The sequence below is a fragment of the Chrysemys picta genome, chromosome 2 (genome assembly GCF_011386835.1).
Source record: "Chrysemys picta bellii isolate R12L10 chromosome 2, ASM1138683v2, whole genome shotgun sequence".
Lineage (NCBI taxonomy): Eukaryota > Metazoa > Chordata > Testudines > Emydidae > Chrysemys > Chrysemys picta.
Genome location: NC_088792.1, coordinates 270165062 through 270192019, shown reverse-complemented (window position 1 = coordinate 270192019; position 26958 = coordinate 270165062). Strand labels below are relative to the sequence as shown.

The 26958-nt window shown below is 44.1% G+C and overlaps 1 protein-coding gene across 1 annotated transcript in view; it reads right to left on the bottom strand.

The window, feature by feature from the left end:
• NSMCE2 (NSE2 (MMS21) homolog, SMC5-SMC6 complex SUMO ligase) overlaps nucleotides 1-26958 on the bottom strand; it is a 167205-nt gene that overhangs the window by 114846 nt on the left and 25401 nt on the right. Inside the window, exon 3 of the mRNA XM_005288803.5 lies at nucleotides 17125-17231. Within this exon, the coding sequence (XP_005288860.2) occupies nucleotides 17125-17231 (107 nt within the window). The remainder of the gene's footprint in view (nucleotides 1-17124; nucleotides 17232-26958) is intronic.

Sequence of the window (26958 nt, the reverse complement as noted above, 5' to 3'; positions counted from 1 at the left end):
TGCTGCTCTGAAATAGTATTGTAGCTACCATCGGGACAGGCACCTTAGAAGAGACTGTATAGATTTCCAAACCCAAACTGCAGAGGAAATTACAGATTAGGATGACATGGCTCCCAATTAGGATGAATCAAGTGGACACAGGCTCACTAAATCCTGTTGAGATAATTAGCAGTCTATGAAGTAAATGCAATTATTGTATTAGCGTGGTTTGCTCCTTTAGCACTCAAATGTGTGTGCTTTTGAGTGTGCTGTGTACTATGCTGGCCATGCTTGAGTCTTTTCTGCCTTTTCACCGGACCTGCCCACCCAGGGGGTCATTGCCACTTGGGGGGTGTATCTCATGAGAGGACTTCAGGGTATATCTACACAGCGTTTTGGAGCCTGTGGGAACAAGCCTCCCAGCCTGGGTCAACAGACTCAGGCTAACGGGGCTCATGACAGTGCTCTATAAACAGCTCCGCAGACACCACTTTGAAGTTGCAACTTACGTTGGAACTCCGGCTCTGCACCCAACCCCTCCCTATGCTTCAGAGCCCAAACTCCAGCCTGAGCTGCAACTTCAAAGTGGTGTCTATGGAGCTATTTTTAGCGTTAACCTGAGTCTGTTGACCCAGGCTGGAGGCTCGCTCCCACAGGCTCCAAAACACTCAGTAGACATACCCGGAAGCACAAGCTTTTCCGAACTCTTATCTATTCTATATTACATTGTGATTGCTAAGTTTTGTCTTAGGAGACTGTTCCTTGCAGTCCATGTTGAATGATTTGAGGAGTAAATTACTTCTGGGGAGATCTACAACCTCTCTCGATTTTGCATTACCTTCTTTGCCGTTCCTGGTTTCATTTGTTCGCTCTTTTCTTACCTAGAGCAGATCATTGTATATCTTTTCCTGAAAAGTCTTCAGACTCCATTTCCTCTCTCCCTCCAAACCACGTTGTGTTCTCTACCTTGTCCCCTATATGTTCTGTCTCTTCTTTTCTGGCTTCTCCCCATCTTCTTTATTCTTCTCTTTTCTAACTAATCCCATCAATCTATTGCGTTCCTTCTCCCCTCCCCCACACTCATCCAAGAACTTACTCATGTCCACCTGTGGTTGAGGATGAATGCTTTTCTTCTCACTTACTGTATGTAGATTTACCCAGTTTTGTGACAGACTATATTATTCAGTCTGTGATTATCCAAATAATGTAATACCGGACCAACATAAACTCAGGGTGGGATTTTCAAAAGCACCTCAGTGACTTAGAAACCCAAGTGCCAGTGAAAAGTCAATGGGACTTGCGCTCCTAAGTTATGTAGGCATTTTTGAAAAATGCACTTAATATTTACAAATATTCCTAAAGCATAAGTTGCATTTATTTGAGAAGCACTGAATTAAATGCCAGTGCTTCTGTTATATAGCGTCAGTTTTATTTTCTAGAAGTGAAGAACAGGGCTGGGCTTTTGTTTTGCTTTTGCAAAACCTTTGTCATCCTATTTCAATTTTGCCAGTATAAAACCAAAACCACTTATGCTTTTTGTTTTTGATTTGTGGCTTTAGGAAGCAGTGAAAGGCCCCAAACCCTTTACGCAGATACTAGAATGAACAAACATTGGCCTTCCAAGATTGTTTACAATCATTTCATGGAGCCCACAAGTATGGAAGGTTCGTCAGAGTACACATGCTGCACAAGAGCTCCCTGCCCTGAAGAACTCACAATGAAAATGATGGATCAGGCAGACAAATGAGGATGCCAGGTACACCAGACAGCAGAAAGAAGATAGGTTACAGATCTAGGAGAGTGAAGCACAAGCAAAAGCTTGTCGGACATTTCAAATGTAAGGGGCAGCATGATTGAAGAGATATTTGTGCACGGACTAAGCAGGAATTGGTGTCCAAAATAGTGATGATGAGGGTGAAGCAAAAGGATAGGTCAGAGAATAAATTCAAGAAGCAGTAGATATAAAAATGTAATTCAAGGAAGAGTATAAAGGCCTGTCTACATAGGAATGTCACACCAGTATAAAGTAAGGTGTGAATTTAAACTGATATCATTATACTGATAATGTGTAAACACTTTTATTCTGGTATAAGTGTGCTTTTTTTCAGTTTAGCTTGTGTCACTTGTGAAGGGGCTTAACCTAAATTTTAAAAAGCCTCTCTTATACTGGAATAAGAGTGTTCACACAAGGGCAGGGGGAAGGGTACACTGGAAAGAGATGTCACTCACTTTGTACAGTAACTGGAGTTTTTTGAGGTGTGTCCCCCAATGGGTGCTCCACTTCAGGTGTGCCTTGATCACAGATATTTGGTAGCAGTGCCCATTTAGCCCATGCATGCACTCAATACATCCTTATGCCCCATACCGAGGATATATAGGGCTCCATGGGTGAACCACCCTCAGTTTCGTCTCTACCGCCAAGTCCCAGAAGGAAAACTTCAAAGCAGAGGGGAAGAAGGGCAGATAGTGGAGCATCTGTAGGGGGACACATGTCAAAGAACTCCACAAAGTGAGTAAGCTCTCCTCTTTCCTCAAGTGGTGTCCCGATGGCTGCCCAGCTTCTGGTGACTCCCGAGCAGTATCCCCTAAGGAGCGGGGAGCTTCAGAACAGAGTCTGTTACTGAAAACAGAACTGCATTGCCAACTGAAGCTTTGATCTACAGGCAGGAACCACAGCATATAGGCTGAAGAAAGTATGTTCAGAGGATCAGGTTGCAGCTTTGCAGATTTCAGTCACTGTAACATCCAAATAGCGGAGGTCAATCACTGACTGGGATTACCTCCCAGCAGGAAAGACAACTCTTAAAACTCAGGGATCCTGGCATATACCAAAACCATGTTCAGAATAACACCTCACAGACAAAAAACAAAAAGGAACCAACAGTTCCCAATACCTACTAAGAGGCTAAATTAACTAACACTAAAAATATTAACTATACCGGAAACGAATATGTGAAGAGAACAGGCACACTCTATACCAGAAGTGGGCAAACTACAGCCTGCAGGTCCATCCTGCCTGGCCCCCAAGCTCCTGGTCCGGGAGGCTAGCCCCCGGACCTCCCCTGCTGTCCCCCCTTCCCCGCAGCCTCAGCTCGCTCGCTCCGCCGCCAGCTCAGTGCTCTGGGCGGCAGGGCTGTGAGCTCCTGGGGCAGCGCAGCTGCAGAGCCCGGCCTGACCGGCCACCGGTGCTCCAGACAGCGGTAAGGGGGCAGGGAGCAGGGGGGGTTGGATAGAGGGCAGGGGAGTTCGGGGTGGTGGTCAGGGAACGGGGGGCGGGGGATGGATAGGGGTCAGGGTGGTCGGGGGGGGGGGGAGGAGCAGGGGTTGAATGGTGGCAGTGGTCCCGGGGAGGGAGGCAGTCAGGAAGGAGGGGGGTTGGATGGGGCGGCAGGGGGCAGTCAGGGGCAGGGATTCTAGGGGCAGTCAGGGGACAGGGAGCGGGGGTGTGTGGATGGGGCAGGGGTCCCAGAGGGGCCATCAGGGAACGGGGGGGTTGGATGGGGCAGGAGTCCCGGGGGGGCAGATAGGAGGTGGGGGTTGGGCCACGACCCCCTCCCTTAACTGGCCCTCCATACAATTTATGAAACCTGATGCGGCCCTCAGACCAAAAAGTTCGCCCGCCCCTGCTCTATATTCAGTCTGAGGTCAAAGTGGGTTGAGAGGGAACTGAGGGCAGTTCACCTGTGCAGACCTCTATTTCCTTGATACCAGCCACAAGAATGTGTAGAGTGTATGTGCAGGTCTAACAGGCACTGCTAACAAAAATCTCTGATCAATGACACAGGGGCACATGCACATCTGAAGTGAAGCACATATAGGGGCACTACTCGAAGAAGAATAAAAGTATCCACATGGGTCGGGGTAGAGTATACTGGTATAAGTACATCACTATAACTGGTAGACAAGGCCTGCCTTAGCTTCAAAGTGTGAATTAACTGCAGCCAAAAAACAGAAGAAGGGAAAACCAAAAGTTCATTCTATGGGTGTTGGTGAACAATGGCTCAGAAAAATGAAAAGATCAGTTCAGCTGTTAGCAATGTTTCTGATGCCGGTGAAAAACCCCACCAAAACACACCTGTTGCTCATCTCATCTCTATTTTCTAGATACGTTTTGTGAAACAGTAGCTTGGTAATCTTCATCAGTCAAAAGATTTTCTCCATAGCACAGGCTGTGCTGACACAAATGACACACACAAACATACCCAGAACAAAAGGTTAAAGCCCTTTGCAATATTTCATTTCCACAGAGATTTAAACATTTAAATATATAATAAAACAAAGAAGTGATTCATACAGATCTACTAGATGCATTAGTCATTCAATAAAAACAATGCACTGAGGATTACAGAAAATACCTTACAGAAGGAAAATAAAAATAAATTTACTTAACTGAAGGGTTGGGGTGGAAAGCACATACAGTACCGTACTTCATAGTTCTTCATTTTTCCAGCCATAAATAATAAATATTGGTAATCCTGATTTAACATGCCCCAAGGATTTCCAAAAACATTACTTCTGTTGTCAGCGGCTCTCAAAACTAGTATATTAAGGCTATAATCCTGCAATCAGTACCAATAGGACAGCCCCCCTAATCTCATAGAAAACCCATATCAGTTATTGCTGCTCCACATGGGCACAGAGTCCACATTAGTAGATCCAGTTATAGGACTGGGACCTAAAACGGTAGCACTGGCTGTAGTTTAAATGGCAGTAGAAATAGGGTTGCCAACTTTCCAATTGCAGAAAACTGAATACCCTTGCCCTGCCCTGTTCCTTCCCAAGGCCCCGCCCCTACCCCGCCCCTTCTCTAAAGCCCCGCCACCCGCTCACTCCATCCCCCCTCCCTCTGTCGCTCGCTATCCCCCAGCCTCATTCACTTGCTCATTTTCACCGGGCTAGTCGGGTTTGGGGTGCGGGAGGAGGTGAGGGCTCTGGCTGGGGGTGCGGGCTCTGGGTTGGAGCCAAAAATGAGCGGTTTGGAGTGTGGGAAGGGGATCCGGGCTGGGGGGGTGCAGGCTCCGGGGGTAGGACCATAAATGAGGGTTCAGGGTGCGGGGGGGGTCCCCAGGATGAGACAGGGAATTGGGTCACAGGGAGTGGGTCAGGGCTCCAGCTGGGGGTGTGGGCTCTGGTGTGGGGCCAGGGATGAGGAGTTAGGTGTGCAGGAGGGGGCTCCGGACTGGGACCAAGGAGTTTGGAGTGCAAAAGAGGGTTCAGGGCATGGGCTGCACTTACATCAGACAGCTACCGGAAGCGGCCAGCATGTCCCTTCGGCTCCTAGGCAGAGGCACAGCCAGGCAGCTCTGCATGGTGCGCGCAGCCCCTATCTGCAGGAGCTGCCCCCACAGCTTCTATTGGCCACAGTTCCCAGCCAATGGGAGACGTGGAGCTGACGCTTAGGGCTGGGGCAGCGCACAGAGCCCCCCACCCACTCCTCCGCCTAGGAGCTGGACATGCCGTCCACTTCTGGAAGCCGTGCAGAGCTAGGGCAGGTAGCGAGCCTGCCTTAGCCGCCGACAGGACTTTTAACGGCCTGGTTAGCAGTGCTGACCGGAGCCACCAGGATCCCTTTTTGACCAGGGGTTCTGGTCAAAAACTGGATGCCTGGCGACCCTAAGTAGAAAGCAGCTGAGAGGAAGGTGACTGTAGTGTAGGTATTTTGCTTATTTCCTGAGGAGGGAGTCTTCCTGTTAACATTGGTCAACAAGTCATATGCATTGTTTTTAAATATTATACATTCCCCTGGAGATTATGTGATGAGTGCATTTTGTAAAACTAAATAAATGGAATAAAAAAAGAGGCACAACTCATAGCTGTAAACACATTAAGATTCCAAAATCAGGGCAACATATTCTGACAACTTGTGACCACTGTAGTCAATGAGAGTCCAAACGCTATATATACCTCCATCACAGAAATTTTCTCTAGGCTGAAATTTGGGATGCAAATACTTTGTGTAGATTTTTAAAAAATACTTCAGTTATGTATAAATTATAGCAGTGCAAAAGAGGAAGTTTACCCTTTTAGAGATTTGGCACTCCTAAAATGCTCAAGTAAACTGGATTTCAAAAATGAAATGCATTATCCATGTCTCAGGGTGCAAGATGCTACTGCAAAACATATAAGAAAAGTAATAATCATAACAATTTTTCACTATAGTGTCTTTTGAAATATGCCTGCTGACCAAGCGCTATAAACATTTCACTGCACCATGAATACTTTTGAAAATTATTTAATGTGTTTTTAAATACACTTACTAAATTCTTCCTATGTTTTATAACCTTCCACAAAATGTTTCTTTGAAAAATAATTAAAAAAAAACATGAAAAAAAAATCCAACACTGTTATGATTCGAACATGAGCCTTAATGAACTAAGAAACTGAAAGTTCAACCATGGAAATTCAGAAAGCAAACATGACTGGAATAAGGAGAGGGTGTTGCAGTCTGTAACTTACAGATCCTTGCCTGTCAGATGGCTGCCCAAGTGGAGTATAAAAGTTAATGGAAACTGGGTCAAAAGAAAACTAAGGGGAAGGATGTGTCCTCTGATCTCCCAGCTGGTTAAAGCAAGGAAAGCCTATGGCGATTACTGCCCAGTGTTTTCCAGCTGATTTGCTTTAGTTCTGTGGACAGTAAAACAAGGTCTGAGGAAAAAGCCTTAAAAGACTAATTCCTGAAACTTAATTTTCATTCCCTGGCTGGTGAAACCACCCTCCATCTTACAATGACATTGGGTCCACATTAAATGAGTGTCACAGAAAGTTTGCTCAGTGTATCTGTGTTTGTTCCTCCTGTTTCGTTATCACCAGTAATAAGGAACTAAAGCTGACCATGCAACTGATTCTACTGGAGGCAGCTCACTCTTCCATAGCTCTGTTGTATCAGCTATAAACTGCCCCCATTGGATTTCTGCTCTAGGAATTTATGGGGATGGTGTTGAACTTTAAGGCTCTGGTCCAACTTCCATTAAAGTCAGTAGAAATCTCTGTTCAGTTTGGGACCTGGGTACCAGGGTACCTTTCATCCCATCTGCTGTGGCTGTGATCTGCACAGGTGCTCAAGCTGGAGTTTCATTGTCTTAAAAAGGAGGGGGTTGCTGGCAAGATGTTTTCAAGGAGGCCCAGCCAAATCAGGAATTAACTTCCTCCCTCCATGCACGATAGCCCAGATTAGATATCCTTCTAGACATATTACAAAGCCTCTCTTTATTCTTGAGCATTTAAAGAAGAGGTGAGTTGGAAGACAAGGAGCTGGCCCCAAATCTGGGTATTAGTGTGTTGACTCCAGCAACCATTTTTGCGTGTCTGCTGGTGCATGGTTATTAACTCTGACCCCTAGAGATACCAACCTTCCATCACTCCCTTTAACCACCCTTCTGCATGCAACTCTTTATCAAAGCATTGGAACGACTTATCTAGGGTTATGACGGAGTCTCCATCTGTGGCAATTTTAAAATCAAGATTGGATGTGTTTCTAAAAGATCTGCTTTAGGAATTATTTTGGGGGAAGTTCTGTGGCCTCTATAATGTAGGAGGTCAGACTAGATGATAATAATGGCCTTGAAATTTATGAATCTATAAACTGCCCTCTCCAAGTGCAACTAGCTCCTATACCAAACATCCACAATTAGTAGTGCTGGGATGAAAATAAGCTGGTAAAAACCAATGACAGAAAAAACATTCCACTGATGTAGGAAGCATCTACACTATAGCACTACAGCAGCACAAATGCCATGCTGTAGTTGTGCTGCTATAGTGTAGACATACCCTAAGACAATGCCATTTATATCAAGTACATAAGGTAAGGTCCTCAAAATGAGGCCAATCTGGCAACACTTAATACCAAGGTGTAAGGTTTATTACTAAGAGTAGAGTACAATCAATTGGACTACAAATGATACTAAGCATAACACCTGTTATGAATCTTCGCAGAATCAGGCCCTGTTTTATAATCTTGGGCCCCAATTCAGCAAAATAATTACATACATGCCTAACTTTAAGTCCATGCAATCCTGCTAACTTCACTGGGACTATCCATTAAGTTAGGCACATGTTTAAGAACCTTGCTGAATCAGGCTCAAAGTAAAAAAAAGAACTATTAAGTCATCCTTAACAAGCAGAACTTGTTATAAATAGAATGATTTAAATAGGAAGAAACACAGTAAATCTATGTGGAGAGGATCGATTGCGAGTGTTCAAAGTAATTAATTAAACAAAGGGAAGAGTACGAGTAAAATGGAGAAACGTACTTTAGTGTTGAGGCTTTCAGAGCAAATTAAAGTGCTCCATAAAACAACTCTGCACATACTCTGCTGACAAAACCCAGGTGTTAAGAGGTGGTAGTATACAGATTTAAAGGTGATTAACAATACATTACATTATTAAGTCTCAAGGAAAATAAATACACCTTAAGTATAACATATAACAAATGTTACATCCTCATGACTGTTTAGCTCCAGGACTAGGTTGTTAACCAAAATAACCAGGAAGTGTATTTAAGAAGCATCTGTGAACAATAGTGCTAATCTCAGCTCTACTGTAGTACATTCTTTTTGCCATCATTAATTTAATATAACAATTTCATAGCAATAGCCACCAAAACAAAAAAAGTGGAACCTAGTTAATTTTGCAATAGAATATTGTTTAACTGTGCCTACTGCAAAATATTACCAATCCTATTTTAAAAAAATAAGTAAGTAAACTGAAGATCAGAACATGTCTATCAAACTGGATCATTCATTGCACTTTGGTGGAGTCATGCTGACTGAACTGGGCTCTGAGTTAATGTAAGAGCCCATCAATGTGGATCAGGGCCATCTACTATAAATTAAAACTTCTCATTGTACTTAAAAGACACCATCAAGTAGTTGCTTACACCAAGTGCTTAGTGCTTCATTCTGCCATGTTAGTAAAAGAGGTTTAATTATAGCACAAATTAAATTAGTTATCAATAATGTTTTGCTATTTTAATCTGAGCTTGACTGACAGAATAAAGAAAATGATGATGAGGAGGACAGTCTTGTTATTACAGTCCTGGACTGGGACTCCGGCGATCTCGGTTCCATTCCTGGCTCTGCCACAGATTTCCTGTGTGATCACGGGCAAGTCACTTAGATCTCCAATTCCTCTGGCCCAAATCACATGCTTAATTTTAAGCACATGAGTAATCACAGTCAAATCAATGACGTGACTTACATGCTTAAATGCTATGGGGGATTGGGACAGAATGCTTGACACTATGCAGAATGGAGCCCTTAATTATTTTGGCTCATATTCTCAAAGGTATTTAGCTCAATGGGAGTTAGGCACTTAAATACCTTTGAGAATCTGGGATTTTGTATCTCAGTTCTCCATCTGTAAAATGGAGATATTATTCCTCCCTTCCTCTCACCCTTTGTCTAATCTATAAAGATTTTAAGATCTTCAGGACAGAGACTGTCTTTTACTATGTGCCTAGAACAATGGGGCCTCATTCTAACCTTAATACAAGTAATACATAATAATAATGGAGTATGACTGTGGTTTGGGAGACTATATTAAAGAGTTCAAAATAATGTTCTCCTTGTTCAGCCATTGTTCTAAGCCATAAGCGTGTCTACAGGCAAAATTAGTGATTTTTGCTGGCCATAAATAAGGCAGATTTTAAAAATTCTTAGTACTAGCAGAAAAAAACAAAACTACTCCTAAGAATGACTGGATTAAAGACGGGTTTATAAAAACACACCCATCACGATCTTTGGAAATGTTTACACTAATTAAAACAATATACTGCATACAGTAGCATAGCGGGGGGGGGGGGGAGGGGGGGAGGAAAGGAGAGCGGGGCAGTGGCCACTTCCTCACTGAGCACAAGTGGCGCCTTGTCAATTTCTTGGCGCCTTTTTAATTTTTACTCACCCGCTGGCCTCCGGGTCTTCAGCAGCACTTCGGCGGCGGGCCCTTCACTCGCTCTGGGTGTCTTCGGCGGCACTGCAGGACCCGTCGCCGAAATGCCACCGAAGACCGGCTGAGTGAGTGAAGGTCCTGACGCCAAGGTGCTGCCAAAGACCCAGAACACTGCTGGGTGAGTAAAAGCGCCGCCGTGGATGGCGCCCTTTTTTTCTGATCGCTCCCCCGTTCCCTCCACCTGGCTGCACCACTGACTGCGTATTTGGAGATAATCATATTAACCACTCAACCCCAAAACTGTTCCTAACAGGAAAAAACAAGAAAAAAAACAGAACTCACCACGATAAATTACTCAGGAAAAATGCCAGTGAACAGATATGCCTTAACTCAGGGTGTGTTCAATAAATGGGGGAGTGAATTCCAGAATCAAGAGCCCAACTGCTGAGAATGCCCTGGCTTCCCACCCCCAAAGTTTAAATCCATATGAGAGAAGCCACTAAGTCACTAAGAGCCTTGTTCTTGGGGATATCTAGGAATCCAAAAGCAGCTGCAGAACCCAAAAGACTCCCAATTATAATTCCCAGTAATAAAATAAAATAAAACAAAACCTACTCATATAGCACTTTCTATTGGTAGGGCTCAAAGCATTTTACAAAGGAGGTAAGCTTCATTATCCTCATTTTATAGATAGGGAAACTGAGGCACATAGCCGTAAGGTGACTCACCCACAGTTACCCAAGCAGACCAATGGCAAAGCTGCAAATGGAATCCAGGTTTCTGAGTCCCAGTCCATCTCTCTATCCACTAGGACTCATTATTTTACAAAGTAACAAACAACAACAAGATTTCTGAAATAGAGGGAGTAGATATGAGCTTCACCTTTTCTTCTGGAGGTTCTCCCAGTGTATCAACATCACCTCTTTCTTGTCTGGACCCAAAGCCCTGACATGACTAAGCCCTGGGAAAGCAGAGATACTATGCCTCTTGCTCTGATAAATTCCCTCTTACCTACAGTGCTGATTCTGCAAACACTTAGGCACATGCTTAATTTTACAAATGCAAATAGCCCTACTGAAGTCAAAGTACATAAAGACAAGTGCGGGAATAAGAATTTGCAGGATCTAGACCACTGGCTATGTCTACATATTCCACACCCTGAGCAACATAAGCTACACCGACATAAGTGCTCGTGTGCTCAGCACTATGTCAATGGGAGAGCTTCTCCTACCGACATAGCTTCTGCCACTCGTGGAGGTGGCTTTTTTATGCTGACGGGAGAGCTCTCTCCCGTTGGCACAGAGCGTCTTCACCAGATGTGCTTCAGAAGCACAGCTGTATCGGCACAGCTGCACCACCATTCATATAGACATACCCTTAATCTCTACAAACGAGAGAGATTATTTTCCTCACAGTAAGACACTCAGAAATCATGTTGAGAATGTGTTCTACTATGAACCTAGATAAATCCAGCAAGAACAATGCTCTTGTATTTCTTTACACACAGTATTTGATAAATGCAGCTTCTATTGCATTGCATGAAACATGGCCTCCAACATATTACGAAAGTGAACCACATGGGTAGGAGCTAACTAATTCACAGAAAACATGCCTGGCTATGTTACAAACATAACGGACGCCTCTATATGCTGTTTAGCACAAAACACACACACACAAAAGGGAAGTAAATATTAAAAATGTGTTGAAATGCCTCCTCAACCCAGCTTTTGTAGGGAAGTGAGGACAGAACCTTAACACTGTAATCCTGTTTAAAGTATAGTTTGGAGATTGCAGTCAGCACAGAACATCATTCATTCTAAATTACATCCAAAAAGCTATGGTAGAAGACCATTAAGGTTGCAGAGTCAAGCACTCCAAAGTTAGCAAATGCAAGAATTTAGGTTGCCCGTGCAACCTTAATTTGCCCCCTTTGCACACATGTATTATGATAGTCTCTTAATTACATGGTCACATGCTCTTTTTCCAAGGGTCCCCTGCCTCCTTCAGTACACTAAATGGACCCACTCTGGGAATGAATCAGGGTGTGTAGTGAAGGAGGCTCATTCACTGAATGTGTAGCTATTCAACATTTCTTTATTTTTCTTATTCACTGTGTGGCCTCAGGGCTTAATTTACACTATCCAAACCCTGCATAGAGTGAAAGTGTAACTTTCACTCTATGCATCTGAAGAAGTGAGGTTTTTACCCACGAAAGCTTATGCCCAAATAAATCTGTTTGTTAGTCTTTAAGGTGCCACCAGACTCCTTGTTGTTTTTGTAGATAAAGACTAACACGGCTACCCCCTGATGCAGGGAATAAAATATTATGAATTTCCTCTGGGCTTTTCTCTAGTGCTTTCACCAAAGCATACAAATGTTTCACAAACATTAATTAATTGATCCTCATGACACCCATGTCAGATTATCCCTATTTTACAGTTGGGTAACTGAGGCACAGAGAGATTAAGAGCTAAACTGCCCACTAATTTTGGGTGTCCAAAATGAGACACTTGGGGCCTGTCTTTTCAGAGAACTTCATATTTTTACTGCACTTCAAAAAAAAAAAAAAAAAACACATAGCTCCCATTGACTTCAGTTACAGAACTTGAGCCAATCTGTCTTTAGTTTGGGCACCCAGAAAAAGAAGAACACACAATTAGTGATCACCTGTGAACAATTTGGTTTAAGTGCCTTGTTCAGCATCCCTGTGGCAGCAAAGGCAGGACTAGAATCCAATTATCCAGCAAGGCATTCATCTACCTTAACCATGACACCATCCTCTCCCTTCCTACAGTCCCATGCCTCATTCACTACACATATTCCCACTTCTGCAACTGATCCAACCTCCCAACCCCCTCGCCAGCTCATAGCCCCCTCCCCTTCTGCTCTGATCACCTTGGTCCAGCTCCTTTGCCCTCTACCCTCTCTTCTCCTGTCCAACCTCTTCCTTCTTTGTGCCCATATGGGTCCTCAGCCACTCCACCTTTCTTAAGCTCCTATCCAATCCTTCTAGCTTCTGTCCACCACCCCATCCAATTGCCTCATCCTTTACATATATATATCTCCCCAATCCTTCCCCCTCCCCTTTCCTCCTGCCAATGGCCCCACACACACTCCTCCCCAGTCTCTGGCTCCTACAACCACCTGACTGACTGCCCCCCATAGAATATTAGGGTTGGAAGAGACCTCAGGAGGTCATCTAGTCCAGGGGTCAGCAACCTTTCAGAAGTGCTGTGCCGAGTCTTCATTTATTCACTCTAATTTAAGGTTTTGCGTGCCAGTAATACATTTTAACATTTTTAGAATGTCTCTTTCTATAAGTCTATAATATATAACTGAACTATTGTTGTATGTAAAGTAAATAAGGTTTTTAAAATGTTTAAGAAGCTTCATTTAAAATTAAATTAAAATGTAGAGCCCCCCAGACCGGTGGCCAGGACCTGGGCAGTGTGAGTGCCACTGAAAATCAGCTCGCGTGCCGCCTTCAGCACGCGTACCATAGGTTGCCTACTCCGATCTAGTCCAATCCCCTGCTCAAAGCAGGACCAACACCAACTAAATCACCCCAGCCAGGGCTTTGTCAAGCTGGGCCTTAAAAACCTCTAAGGATGGAGATTCCCACCTCCACTCTTCTTCACCACTCTGCATTAGTCAAGCTCAGGGGTAGGCAACCTATGGCACGTGTGCCAAAGGCAGCACGCAAGCTGATTTTCAGTGGCACTCACACTGCCCGGGTCCTGGCCACCGGTCCAGGGGGCTCTGCATTTTAATTTAATTTTAAATGAAGCTTCTTAAACATTTTTAAAACCTTATTTACTTTACATACAACAATAGATATATTATAGACTTATAGAAAGAGACCTTCTAAAAATGTTAAAATGTATTACTGGCACGCGAAACCTTAAATTAGAGTGAATAAATGAAGAATCGGCACGCCACTTCTGAAAGGTTGCCTACCCCTGGTCAAGCTGATTCTTCCTTCACCTGCATGCTGCCTGTGCTCAGCAACAGTTGCAGTGAGAGCACAAGAGAGATAAATGGTTAAAATTTGGCAAAGTTATAAGCAACTGAAAACAGAGTCTTATAATGGGAAATGTTGGGCAACCTTAAGTATAGGCAGCACTATCAGCCCCACCTTAATATCTTCCTTCCACTGGCACAATAAATGCCCAGATTCTCTGCTGTGCAGCAGATGGTCTGAGGTGCAGAGCCATCAGGGAGCTGGTTATGGTTTCCTGATTCTCAGGGCAGATCTGCGCTACCCTGAGATCTGCCTTGGTTGGAATCGTCCAGAGACTGCTCTAAATTACACCAACTGGACACAGCCCCTAATGAACCATATGCCAAAAGGGCATAGATGAAAAGCCGAGTACTTCAGCCACTCCCCTGTCCTGCCCATAGCACTCGCCTATGACAGGGCTGAGAGGGGGCAAAGTGGTGTCACAGGAGCTGCATACACTATCTCTCTGTCCGATAAGAGCTCCTCAAGGCAAGAAATTCTCAACTGGCCAGTCCAGCTTGGTTCCCAGCCTCTTTGTTCCACTTAACGAGCATAAAGGGGCCAGAACAGAACAATCTGTTTTTTAACTTTATTTTAAGTGAAAACAAACAAACGATATCACTGTTTAGGCTTCTTCTGCATGGAGAGTAACCTGGGCGGTGTTTACTTTACAGGAAACAGACTCTTTTAAAAAAAGGAGAAGTGGCACAGGGCAAGTCATTACACAGGTGAGCTAAATTCAGTGTCAGAGGGAATTTCCACGGACAAAGGATTTCCCACAGTCTATTGTTGGAAACAGCACTGCATTTGCTCATTTCTTACTCAACAGGCTGCTGATTCAACCAGAAGAGGATGCGGCTAAGTTTCACCTTGTGTGTTGCTCCAACTGCAGATTAAGTCAACAAAAACTTGGCTTTTGGAAACCTCTATACTTCATACTACTTCCTTGTTATTTTCATTGTGAGCTTCTGTCGTCTTATACTGGCATGTAAGTGCAACTGGCAAGGGTTACATAAGGTGAAATATCAGGAGTTTGAACTCCAGACAACTGCAGCAGAACAGATCCTGCCTGCAGGCAGAGGGCAAGCTCTCCCTATCCTATCAGCTTCAAGCTTTCATACTGCTTGATGGACACTTATTTTTAAAGTGTGGTTCATAAGAAGAAAGCAAGGCATACAGAATGCATCATGTGTTTGGAATCACTGTGCTCTTCCATTTACACACACACACACACACACACACACACACACACACACACAGAGTGAACAACGGACACACACTTAGTAAGATCAGATTGATGAAAGGTGGTTTTTTACCTTCAGGTTGAGTATGTTAATAAATGAAAAATGGTAATCTCTGTCTGCACAAATTAATAGCCTGGTGCTTTGTCCCTGGGAAAAAACTGGACCCTCTCTGGGCCTTTCCCAAGTCAGCAGGGAGCCTGGCCACCAGAGGCTGCTTTAACATGTGGTTCTGTCTGTTCTGCTTCCAATAGCAGCCACCCTAACTTTGGCAAGGATGAAGGAGAAATAGCACCAGTCTCTCATTCACCTTAACTATTACATAGATTTTAGGGGAAAGTGCCCCACTTCCTAAGGTAGATTGACAGCTGGCCATAGATACGGGCAGAAGAGATGCTGTATAGTTTGGAGGCCACCTGCATGCTTTGAAATTATCCCACTTGATGGGTGCAGAATAAGTAATAAATAGAAGAGTAGAGCTGTAGAAGCTCCCACTTCCCATGAACAGCTACAGAAAAAAAACACCTGCTGTCCTCCCCTGATTTCTTTGTTCTGCTGCAAGGCTGTAACCTGTATTACACTTCTTCTCCTTGATTGAAGGCACCTGCTCAGGTGACTTTTTTCCCCATGTGACTTTTTCCCAAAACACCTGTCAAAGCTCTAGGGCTTCTGTGCTTTAAAGAAGAGATGTGATATTTGACAGGGAGAACGCTATGGTGGCAGGAATGTGTCTTTTGCTCTCTGTGAAAATCTGCCCACAACTGGCCAGGTTATGAGCCCCTGATAATCTCAGTTTGCATATACTCAGTAGAGATTTAGCAGCTAAATTCTCAGAAGACTCCCACTCTGTACTGAGCAATGGGACAGGGGCTGAGAGCAGGGCTTTCCCTGCAATTGCTTCTCCTGGCAGCTGGGGGCTGCTCTGGGGCCAGTCACAGGAGTGAAAGCAGGAACATTCTCTTCTATGCTTTCAATGCTCCCCCTGCTGGTGGCAAGACAGTTGATGAAAACAATCAGCTTGCCAGGAAGGCAGACAGGTTGAAGAGCTGAGCTGGGAGAGAGCTGATGGGGGAGTCTGAGATGAGGAACTGAACCAGGATAGGGGACTGGGCCTGGAAGAAAGTGCTGATGGTGAGGACTTGGGGATCAGGATGGGAAGCTGAGGGGGGTGAAATGGGGAGGGGAGATTAGGACACAGACTTGAAGGGGCAGGAAAAGAAGGGGACATGTGCAAAAGGAGCTGTAACTACTACAGCACACTTGTCTCTAGAATAGAACTCAAGATTACAGAGTCTCAACATTCCTCTGCGGTCAGCAGATAGCTGTGAAAGCCCTGCAAAATGTGTGTCTCGTCTCCCTCTAGTGGCTGGCTCCACAGAAGATGACAACTTTCTACTGCTATTACTTACTCTGTTAGCTCAAGTGGCAGAGGTCTGGGCTATAGATTTGAAGGTTCTAACCTTGATGATGAATCCATATGAGAGTCAATATGGTTCAAGATCATGGCATTTCTGATTACCAGTTTGCTTTTTTAAAAACAAAAATACTATTTGCTCAGCATCACATAGGAACTTTGTGATGGGGCAGAGATAGACTCCAGTTCCTAAAGGTGGCATTTAACTGCCTGAACCAGGGGATCATCTTTTTTATTCCCACAGTCACCTGCTTTGTTCACTATACATCTTCCAACTTCTGCAACAAATGAGGTGCATTTCCTACAAAACTATTTATTAACTACACAATCCTGGTTCATTCCCAGAGTGCCTTCCATCCTCTACACTGAAGGAAATAGGAGTCCTGTGGAAAAAATAGTATGTGATCATGTTATTAAAACACTGTATCACAATGCATGTGCAAAGGGGGCTGAATTAAGGTTGCATGGGCAACCTTGATTCTGGCATTTCCTAACTTTGCAGCCTTTGACTCTGAAGACTAAATGTTCTTTTAATGTAATTTTTGTAAGAATTAAAAGTGTTTTAGAAAATCTCGTCCATATTTGGCATGGCTATGATCATTTACCTGATGTACTGTAGCTTCAACTGCTTGCATATAATGGTTTAGCTCTCTGTCCATCGCAGCATATTCTAACATCACACTTTCCATTCTGTTAACCTCCTCTACATCATCTGCAAAACAAAGTACATAGGCATTCATCACTCCTCCATGCAAATGGGAACATGACTGGATAGGAGGTAGCTAAATTCATCTGCAATCATTTTAAAACATAAATTATTAAAAGACAGTGAACATTTAATTACTCAAATCCCAATTAATTTAAATTCTGTTATCTGAAAGGTAGATATAGCCTCCCAAAGTTGAATTACAGGCTTAATGGGTGAAACCTTCATAGTTTATAAACTCCGGAGAAAACGTTTCTACTGCAGAATTTAAAAAGTCTATAGTCTTTCCAACGTTTGGAGGTCAATTTATCCAAACTCTCAATTATTGGATGTCTTTCTAAAACATGCTCTAGGTTAACCATAAATTGTTGGAGCATTAATGAAGTAGGGCCAAGGACAGAATCCAAATGAAAGCTAGGGCATGTGTTATTCACAAGATCAGACCAGATGATATTATAATGGTTCTTTCTGAACTTAAAAATCTATGATGGAAAGTGAATTTCATGTCCCTCTGAGAAGAAATTGTGTTTGAACTGTAAGTCAGTGGAGCAAGTGTTTAATGTACTCTGCACCATACTATGTTGTGGCAATCCTTATTATAAAGATTTTGTGCTAAAGGTATTTAATTTTGTTACTTTCATCTGGTGATTCAATGCTTTTCTTTCTTTACAGTTGATCAGTGCTTGACCTTTGTTACTTAATAAGGAAGATACATTATTATCTTTAAAATATGGAAAGTACTTCCTATGTTGTGAATGAAAATACAGTAATAATATTTCACTATATGTATTGTACAGCAGGTGTTTGTCATGTTCCTCAAATTTCAGTTATATTTTTTTACCTATCTTGCAATCATAAGCCCTTTTGCATTTCTTGGGTAACTTCAATAAACAACTTACTCAGAGACAGACACTTCCTGGGTTTCATGAGAGTGTGAGAGACAGAGTGTGTAATTTCAGTTACCAACATCTAGTCATTAGGCAATCAGGATATTTTCTGAAGAAGTTGCATGTCATGACTCATCAGACTGCCTGAGAAATATTTAATAGAAACCCTGTCTCATTGTAGTGGAGTTCAAAGCTATAATTAGTCCCCTTTCTTTCCCCTCTCCCCCAAAATAAACATTAGTATTGTAAAATCCAAATGGAGTCAGCATTTTATAATACAGGAAATAATGGAAGACTTAGCCATATGGATGAATCAAACAGTGCTTTAATCCAGTTAGTAGTCATTGCCTACTCAAATGTAGTGAATACAGAACAGTTGTTCTGTAAGACATTGCTATTTTTACTCCCCTCTGCATCACTCCAAACACCTTCTTCCACCTTCAGTTATGTCTCTGCTTTTCCATTCTAAACTCGCTTTTTCTTTATTCGGACATTACCTTTCAGGGAGAGACACTTGTCATATACAGTACAAAAGTGTGTATAGTTTCCTCCAGTTGTGCAATTTTTTTTCAGCTGTGCCCTTACTTATCCCATGACAACACTGCAACAGGAACACAGCCCCTGGTGACCCTGGTGTTCAATTATTGTAACTTCTTCCTTGCAGTGCTTCTACATCACTAGCAGCTTGCGCAGAACGCAGAAAAACGTTGCTTAACTGGTTTGAGCAATCAGGTCATATTGTGGCTGCCTTGAATTGGCAGCCTGTGAAGCAGAGGATTGGCCGCAAGAGTCAGACCTCAGCTGGTATAAGTCACCATAGCCCCACTGACTCCAATGGCGCTACATCAATTCACACTAGATGCGGGCCTGTAAGACTTCCAAAAGCCCTCGCTATATTAGAGACCTCTCTTGTTCTGGCAGACACTTGCATTCTGACACCACTCATTTTCTAGTAATTCAATCATCACGTCTTGTGTTGCAGGTAATCATCCCTTTGTACTGGTGGCTGTGAGAGGTTCATCTTCCTTCTCTGTCATCCATCCCAGGACCACCCTCTCTCCCTTTCAAAACAATGCTGAATGACTGTTTTCCAGAGTGGTGTTTTCTTAAAACCACACAATCTCATGTAATGGCATGCTGGTTCCTGGGCACATGCCCATGTCCTAACATCCTGCTTCTAGGCTCTGTCCAGCAGCTGAGTCAGGTGACCAAGGATCATGTGCCAGCAGCCCAGAGGTGGCACTTCCTAATAAAAAAGAACCTGAGCAGACAAAGGCGGGAGGCTCAGAGTCAGGAGAAAGACCTGGGAGGTGGCTGTCCATGCCAGCCAGGTGGAATATACCTACAATAGTAGAACCCTCCCCTGAGAAAAGCTTCAGGAAGGAGATGGGTTTAGCCAGGAACTGTCAAACCTAAGGGGAAGGGCTGGCAGATTAGTGCTGGAGTTGATGTTCAACTATTATGATTTGTCAATAAGCAAGACCCCAAGACGAGAATGTTTCTTGAACCATGTGGGTCTACATACATTTAACATGGAGACAAGGTGGTGTAAGCAGACCATGCCCATACCCCCACATGTAACACCTTTCCCTTCCCTTATTCATCCCTCTTTTTGGCTATATCTATAGTTTTATGAAGGTGTCTTGATTGGTAAGGTTGGGTGAAACTATAGGTATAACATGTAGTACTTTGCCTTAAAGCTACTGAGCCCCCCACCCATCTATGTGAAAGATTGAGTTTAGCTATGGAGTACCATCACAAATTGTTCTGTGTAGCCATTTTTTTCTAGATAATTCCCTTGTATGAGAAAATCCTCCTTATTCCACTCCAGCACATCATGCAGCCTTGAGGCTGGTAGAAACGCCTCCATGTAATACATGAAGCTGAGACTAAATCCTGGCTTTTGAGATACTGAATCATCATGTTGACTTTCAATGATAATTTTGTTAGGTCTGCAGCAGCTGAAACCATTATCCCAACTCAACCCCTCCTTGACCCTGGTTGGGAAGGCTGGAAACCTCCATGAGGAATACACTTATGGAGTCCCTCACCTATCATTCCCATGAGTGGGGAGGCAGGATTTGTTCAGTCCCACACAACAGACCCTGAGGCAGGTCTCCAGGGACATACTAGAGGTTCATTGGAGCAGTACTACTAGGGATTCCTCATGGATGCTTCTGGGTCCTTGGGTGAGATGGGGGCAGGGGGATTGTGGGATGGCTGAGGCTCTATAGAAAAGATAATACAACCCCAGGTTAAATGATAATACAGGTCCCCAGCTCTCCCAGTCTTCATCTACTCTATGTGGATCCTAGACTGAGAGAGTGACCTCCACAGAGTCTGGAAGAAAAGATCAACAGTGCCACAGAAACAGCTGAGCCATCTTCCATACCGAATTGAGGTCCTTTGTAGGGTGTATTTCTTTCATGAGCAAATCTAGCTAGGATGATCTGGGTCATTGACTTTGACAAGGAAGTTACACTTAATGTTTTTATTCAACTTTTCGGTGGACCAGGGAAAATGCCTTCCTATGGGGAGGCTAACAGAATTTGGTAAACTGTCTTTACTGTACCAGTAAACAGCAGAGTGCAAGCATACAACACTGTATTTGACCTCCCAGCTCTTACCAGCAGAAACTGAAAGTTTTGCTGAGACAAAGTTCAGCAATAAGGGCCTTCTCCTATGTGAAACAACAGTGGATTCAGCCAACCAGAAGGTAAAGTGCAAAGACATTTTTACACAAAGTTAGAAAAAAAATTAAAACACGATGAAAAGCAACATTCTTTTGTATTTTTGGCTATTGTAGCAGTGCTGTTCTCCTTAAAGACATCTATGCTTGATACACATCAGTCTTTCATTAAGTACATCAATAAGTATTGCACACAGAGCCCCAGCGTTCCTGCTACTTTCTTCTGTCTAACCACCATTTTTCCCATGCCCATCTGACAGCAGCGATGCCAGTGTTTTTCCCTCCTACTAGGAGGCAGATGAACTGCCTCCTACAAGGCTGACACAAATGATGTTTCATGAATCACAGGAAAGATTTGTGTAGCAAGTAACTGTCACCCTCCTCCCATGGCCCAAATGAATCATATCCACAACATACAGAAACTTCACTGGCCTAAATATTCTGAAACTTTGAAAGGGAAGAGGAGGACATTGTTAAACATAGCATCAGAGCCACGTCAATTTTGCACAGAACATTCCCTGAACTGAAAACTCAAACTAACTGTACCTACTAAATAATGAGACTTTAGCTGATTTTACACTATAATACTTGAAAGTTGCCCTAAAAACAAAACACTGAGCACAAACGAAGAGGTGGAACCCAGCTGGGGGAAGAAGGATATTAACTTTAACTACCTCTTGCCTACAGTCCTCTGATCCCAAGGGTTCCACCCACCCATCGGCTTGTTTCTAGTCTCAAATGATGCGAAGAGCTGTCTTTCTGCTGCTGTTCTTTCATGCAAGTGTGGCTGCAGATGTTTCAAGATAAATGCCAATATGTATCACACATCCAAGATTACAGCCTGCCCTTGAAGAATTTATTGCAGGCACAAAGATACACTAGGATGGAGTGAACTACAGCTCCACGAAGCCCATCTGTTTTATGGCAACCACAACTCCAGTGGAGCCCCCAGTATGTCTTTGGATAGCCTGTTTCCACAAACTGATGACTAAGAGGAAAAATCCTTTGGTCTTTTTGTTCCCCCAAGGGGAAGGGAATGGTCAAGGAGATTTCAAGGGGTCACTCCCATTTCACCCTGTTTCCATTGTTTGACTTTCAGTTTTAAACAAACAAACAAACAAAATAACTTACTCCCAGATCTTGTACTGCAGAAAGGGACCTTCCCTCCCATGAAAAGGACTAAAGGAAACTCACTCTCTACTACTAGTAATTCAGCTGGGAGTAAAGGCTCATACTCGGGACCGTTGCTGCCATTCCTGCTAGGTCCCCTCTACCCAAACCCCAAATGCTAGGTCAGCTACCTCCATAGCATTCAAACCTTCCACTCTAGAAGCAAATGGCCAAGCTTGGGGCCCAGTTCTGCAACTGCAGGATCAGTGCCTTTCTGGTATCTCACCCAAATGTCTCCTAACCCAACTTTTAATTCATAACCACAGAGTTCATTCCAAGCTCTATGAGTAACACCATGCTCCTAGCTATTACAGTAATAATAGTACTGTAAAATACACTAGCATTTGCATATGCTAATTGTGTCTCCTTGTATCTAAACTGAATATGTTAAGTTCACTAAGTATTTCCCCACAAAATCTTAACCTCACTGCCTTAAGATTTTATTCTTTGCAATATTTTACATGCTTTTTTCCCCACATACATAGTCCGGTTGAAGGGCATTGTCCTCCTTTTCAAAGCCCTGGCTACATGACATTGGAATTAGCCACCTGAATGTCCATTCTTCTCCATATCCATGGCCTGCAGCTTATGTGACCCTCTGATAACTTTTTATATCAGTAGTAGGGGGATAATTTTGAAAAACCTCTCTCTCTACATATATTGCATTCAAAAATGTTAAAAGAACATTATTAGAGTTGCAAAGTCAAGAACCTCAAAGTTAGAAAATACCAGATTGAAGATTGCCTGTGCAATCTTAATTTGCCCCCTTGTGCCTATGCATTATAATACACAGTCTTTAATTGCATGATCACATACTATTTTTTCCACAGAGACCATGGCTCACTGAGGATGGACATTTGACCCCTAACTTGGGTCATCAGCAGACCTTTAAATGCACAGCTCAGATCTCTACCATATTAGCTGATGGAATAACTAGTAGAAGTACACCTCTACCCCGATAGAACGCAACCCAATATAACACAAATTCGGATATAATGCAGTAAAGCAGCAGGGAGCCCCGGGGCCCTTTAAAGCCCCACCCGAGCCCCGCTGCTTTACCACGTTATAGCCAAATTCGTGTGGAGCCCCAGGCCCTTTAAATCACCACCCGAGCCCGGCTGCCGGGCTCGGGCGGTGATTTAAAGGGCCAGAGGCTCCAGCCGCTGCCAGAGCTCCGGCGATGATTTAAAGGGCCCTTTAAATCACCGCGGGGGAAGCCGGTCCAGTCCGGCACAGCGTACTGGACCGAACCCAATATAACGCGGTCTCACCTATAAGGCGGTGAGATTTTTTGGCTCCCGAGGACCGCGTTATATCGGGTAGAGGTGTAGTAGTTTGTTATCCTCTGTTCAGTTCAGCCACTAAATCAGTGGTCCCCAAACATTTCAGGGTCATCATACACCCTTACACCTGTCCATGCCCTCCCCCGGAGCCAGAGCGGACACGGACAGAGGTAAGGGGGCCGAGTTTGGGGCCAGAGCTGGGGGCAGGTCTAGGGCTGGGAACAGAGCAGCAATCAAGGGCCGAGGGTGAGGGCAGGCCCGAGGTCAGGGCCGGGTGCCAGGCCGAGAGCCAGGGCCATGGCTGAGGCGGGGCCGAAGCAGAGCTGGGAGCGGGCACCACGGTTTGGGGACCTCTGCACTAAATGGAGTGAAACACACACTTCGCTATCAGCAAGTGGCTTGAAACCCACTGGCAGAGGTATGTAAAAACCCTGGACTCTTGGGTTCAGTTTAAGGTTCCGGAGGAGAGTGTTCTCTAGCAGTTCTTCTCCTGTGCCCTCAGCCTGTCCACCCCCAGAACTGGATTTTTTTCAAATTAAAATTGTATTTCACACAAAAGTATTAACTACCTAAATAAATGATGAAAATCTAGTCTTTCCACAGCAACTACCATTGTCTCTGAGTGAGCAGCAAGCCCTCTTAACCAAGATGGATTACAGTTGAAAGAGTACTCTATTTGGAATGATTTTTGTGGTAAGAGTCAATGTGTATTTAAACATCTGTATTTGTGGAAGGTATTTGTGTGTGAGGGGAGATTAAGGGAGAGATTTTCAAAAGTGCTCAGCATTGGCCTAACTGTTCATAGACTATCAGGGTTGGAAGGGACCTCAGGAGGTCATCTAGTCCAACCCCCTGCTCAAAGCAGGGCCAATCCCCAACTAAATCATCCCAGCCAGGGCTTTGTCTAGCCTGACCTTAAAAATCTCTAAGGAAGGAGATTCCACCACCTCCCTAGATTACCCATTCCAGTCAATAATAAAACTCCGTTTGACTTCAATGGGAGCAGAGTTAAACCAACGCACTTTTGAAAATCACAGCCTAATGGTACTTGTTTTTAACTACCTTGTTTTTACTTTATGGACAGGTGGGGTTTGGAAAGTCACAATGAGCTCAGATCTTCTCCACCTTCAGAGCAGAAACTAAAAACCATCTTGTCGGATGTTCCTCCCCACAGCATCTGAGTGGCCAGATCAGGCGCCACTGGAGATAAAGGGCAGATTCTCCCTCCATTACTCACAGTGAATAATACTTACTCTCTAAGTAGCCCCACTGAAATATATGAGAGTGCTTACAGAGGCCATGATTGAACAAAGCACTTAATCATATGTTTAAGCATGTTGACTTAAAGTTAAGTACGTGCTGCAGTGCTGGGCTGAATCAGGAACAGAGTAAAATACTATTCAACACAAATGAGGATGGCATAATATTGCCAAAAATAATTAAATAAATAAATGAGAAGTTTGTCTTTCATACACCCAAATGATGTAATCAACAGGAGAGATGGGAAACACGTGTCCTTCTTAATGAATGAGGTCTACATCATTTTTACTACTATGATGTATCTTTGTGTTGGGTGCAATATAAAAAATACCTAGAGAGAAACACATAAAGATAGTTATTGTGCATCCTTCACCTCCTTGGGAATTGAAGCTTGCCTGATCTGATGTTGATGCCCATCCTACACAAATGCCACCTCACTCCCTCCAGGCCATGGGTGGGAGAGAGTTTTCCTTCCAGGTAGCTCCTCTTTCTTTATTAAAACTTCCAAGTCACATTCTAATAAGAGCAGGTAAAGTAGCCTCTTCATTATATTACTTAACAGCTATGTACTGTTGCAGAAAGACCAATTTAAGAATTAACAAGAGCTGTTTAACTAGTAGGGAGGAGTATTGTAAACAAGTTAAGTGCTTGAATGTGATACCTTTGCTGTTTCAATGTTATATTCCAAGTCTTTTGGGGATCTTACTTTGCATCTATCACCATGGTATCTGCACATCAGAGGGCCTTCAGAGTGGGATTAAACCGAGTGAGGAGCAGACAGGTGAGGAAATCCTCGCTTACTACCATCCCAGTCCCCAGCCCCCAAGCAGAACAGGGAAAGCAGGCCAGGGATGGGGAGAGGACAACAAGCAAACATTCGTTCTCTGAAAGACTAAGCGGCATACAGTATCTTCGCATCTAAATCCAAGATCAGTCTCCCATAAATAAAACAAGCCTCATCCTAACAATATGTATCCTTCCTCAATCAGTTATTACAATGTATGCTGTTTTCCAGCTTAGTTTCAACATTTACAGTAGGGTACATTTACCATTGATTGTAATGGGAGCTTCCTGCTTGGAGAAACGGAATGGTCTTCACTAAGTAATGAATATATACCAACCACTATCTAAGCCACTGCATTATTTCCTATATTTTGTCTTCTAAATCCCCTATAGTTTCGTCATTATTTTTAAACATTATTCCTTTATAACTTTTTAAAGTAAAAATGTTTCCTTTATCAGTTGAGAGAAGCTTTAGCTAAAACCACATTGATCCTCCTTCCGTGTTTCCTGACTGAAGTGACATAATAGTTAAAATTCCCAACTCCTCTCAAGATTTCCTCTCTCTATATTTCTAGGGTTACCATATTTTCATTTTAAAAAAGGAAGACACTCCACGGGGCGCCGGCCCCGCCCCAACTCTGCCCCCTCCCCTGAACGCTCCGCCCTCTGCTCCTCCCCCTCCCCTGCTTCCCGCGAATCAAATGTTCGCGGGAAGCCTGAAACGGGGAGGCAACAGGGAGACAGCAGGTAAGCTGGGGGTGGGGCGGGGCACGGCCGAGTGGCCCAGGCCAAGAGGCTCTAGCCCCGGCGTCTCCCGCCCAGCTTGGCTTGGCTCGGGCCCTGGGGCGCCGGCCCCCGGCCCAACACCCCTGGCCGAGCACCGCCAGCTCCCGGCTGAGCACCGCCGGCCCAACACCCCCGGCCGAGCACCGCCGGCCCCGGCTCCCGGGCGAGCACCCCTGGCCCCAGGCCAGCGCCGGCCCCCGGCCCAACACCCCCAGCCGAGCACCGCCGGCCCCGGCCCGGCCCCCAGCTTCCGGCTGAGCGGCTCCAGGCACCGCCGGCCCCGGCCGAGCACCCCCGGCTCCGCACTCCTGGCCCCGGCCCCCGGCCGAGCACCGCCGGGCCCTCCCTATTTTCCCGGACATGTCCGGCTTTTTGGGATTTCCCCCCGGATGGGGATTTGAGGCCCAAAAAGCCAGACATGTCTGGGAAAATCCGGACGTATGGTAACCCTATATATTTCTGCCTGTTCTTTTGCAACCATGTGATTTCTATATGATAGTCCTTATCAAAGTCTTATCATTTCTGTCTTTCCGATAAATAACGTTACTCCTTTTAACCCCCCTCACGCCTCCACAGATGTCTACCAATCCATGTTGCTTGTTCAATCATTCCACTATATTTTAACTAACACAATTTGGTCATATTCCTCCACTTGGTTTATTCTACCATAGTATTTGTATTTCTGAACACATTTCAGTACATATATCTTTTTCCTTTTCCACCCCTACCGCCTAACTTGATTTAAAGTATTTGACACATCTGGAACAGATCAGATTCCTCAAAAGTTGACTCTCAGAAGATGGTTTAAAAATCTGTTTAACCATCTGTTTACTGCTTAAAAATATCATACCCACAGTACGGTACTTTATCTACAT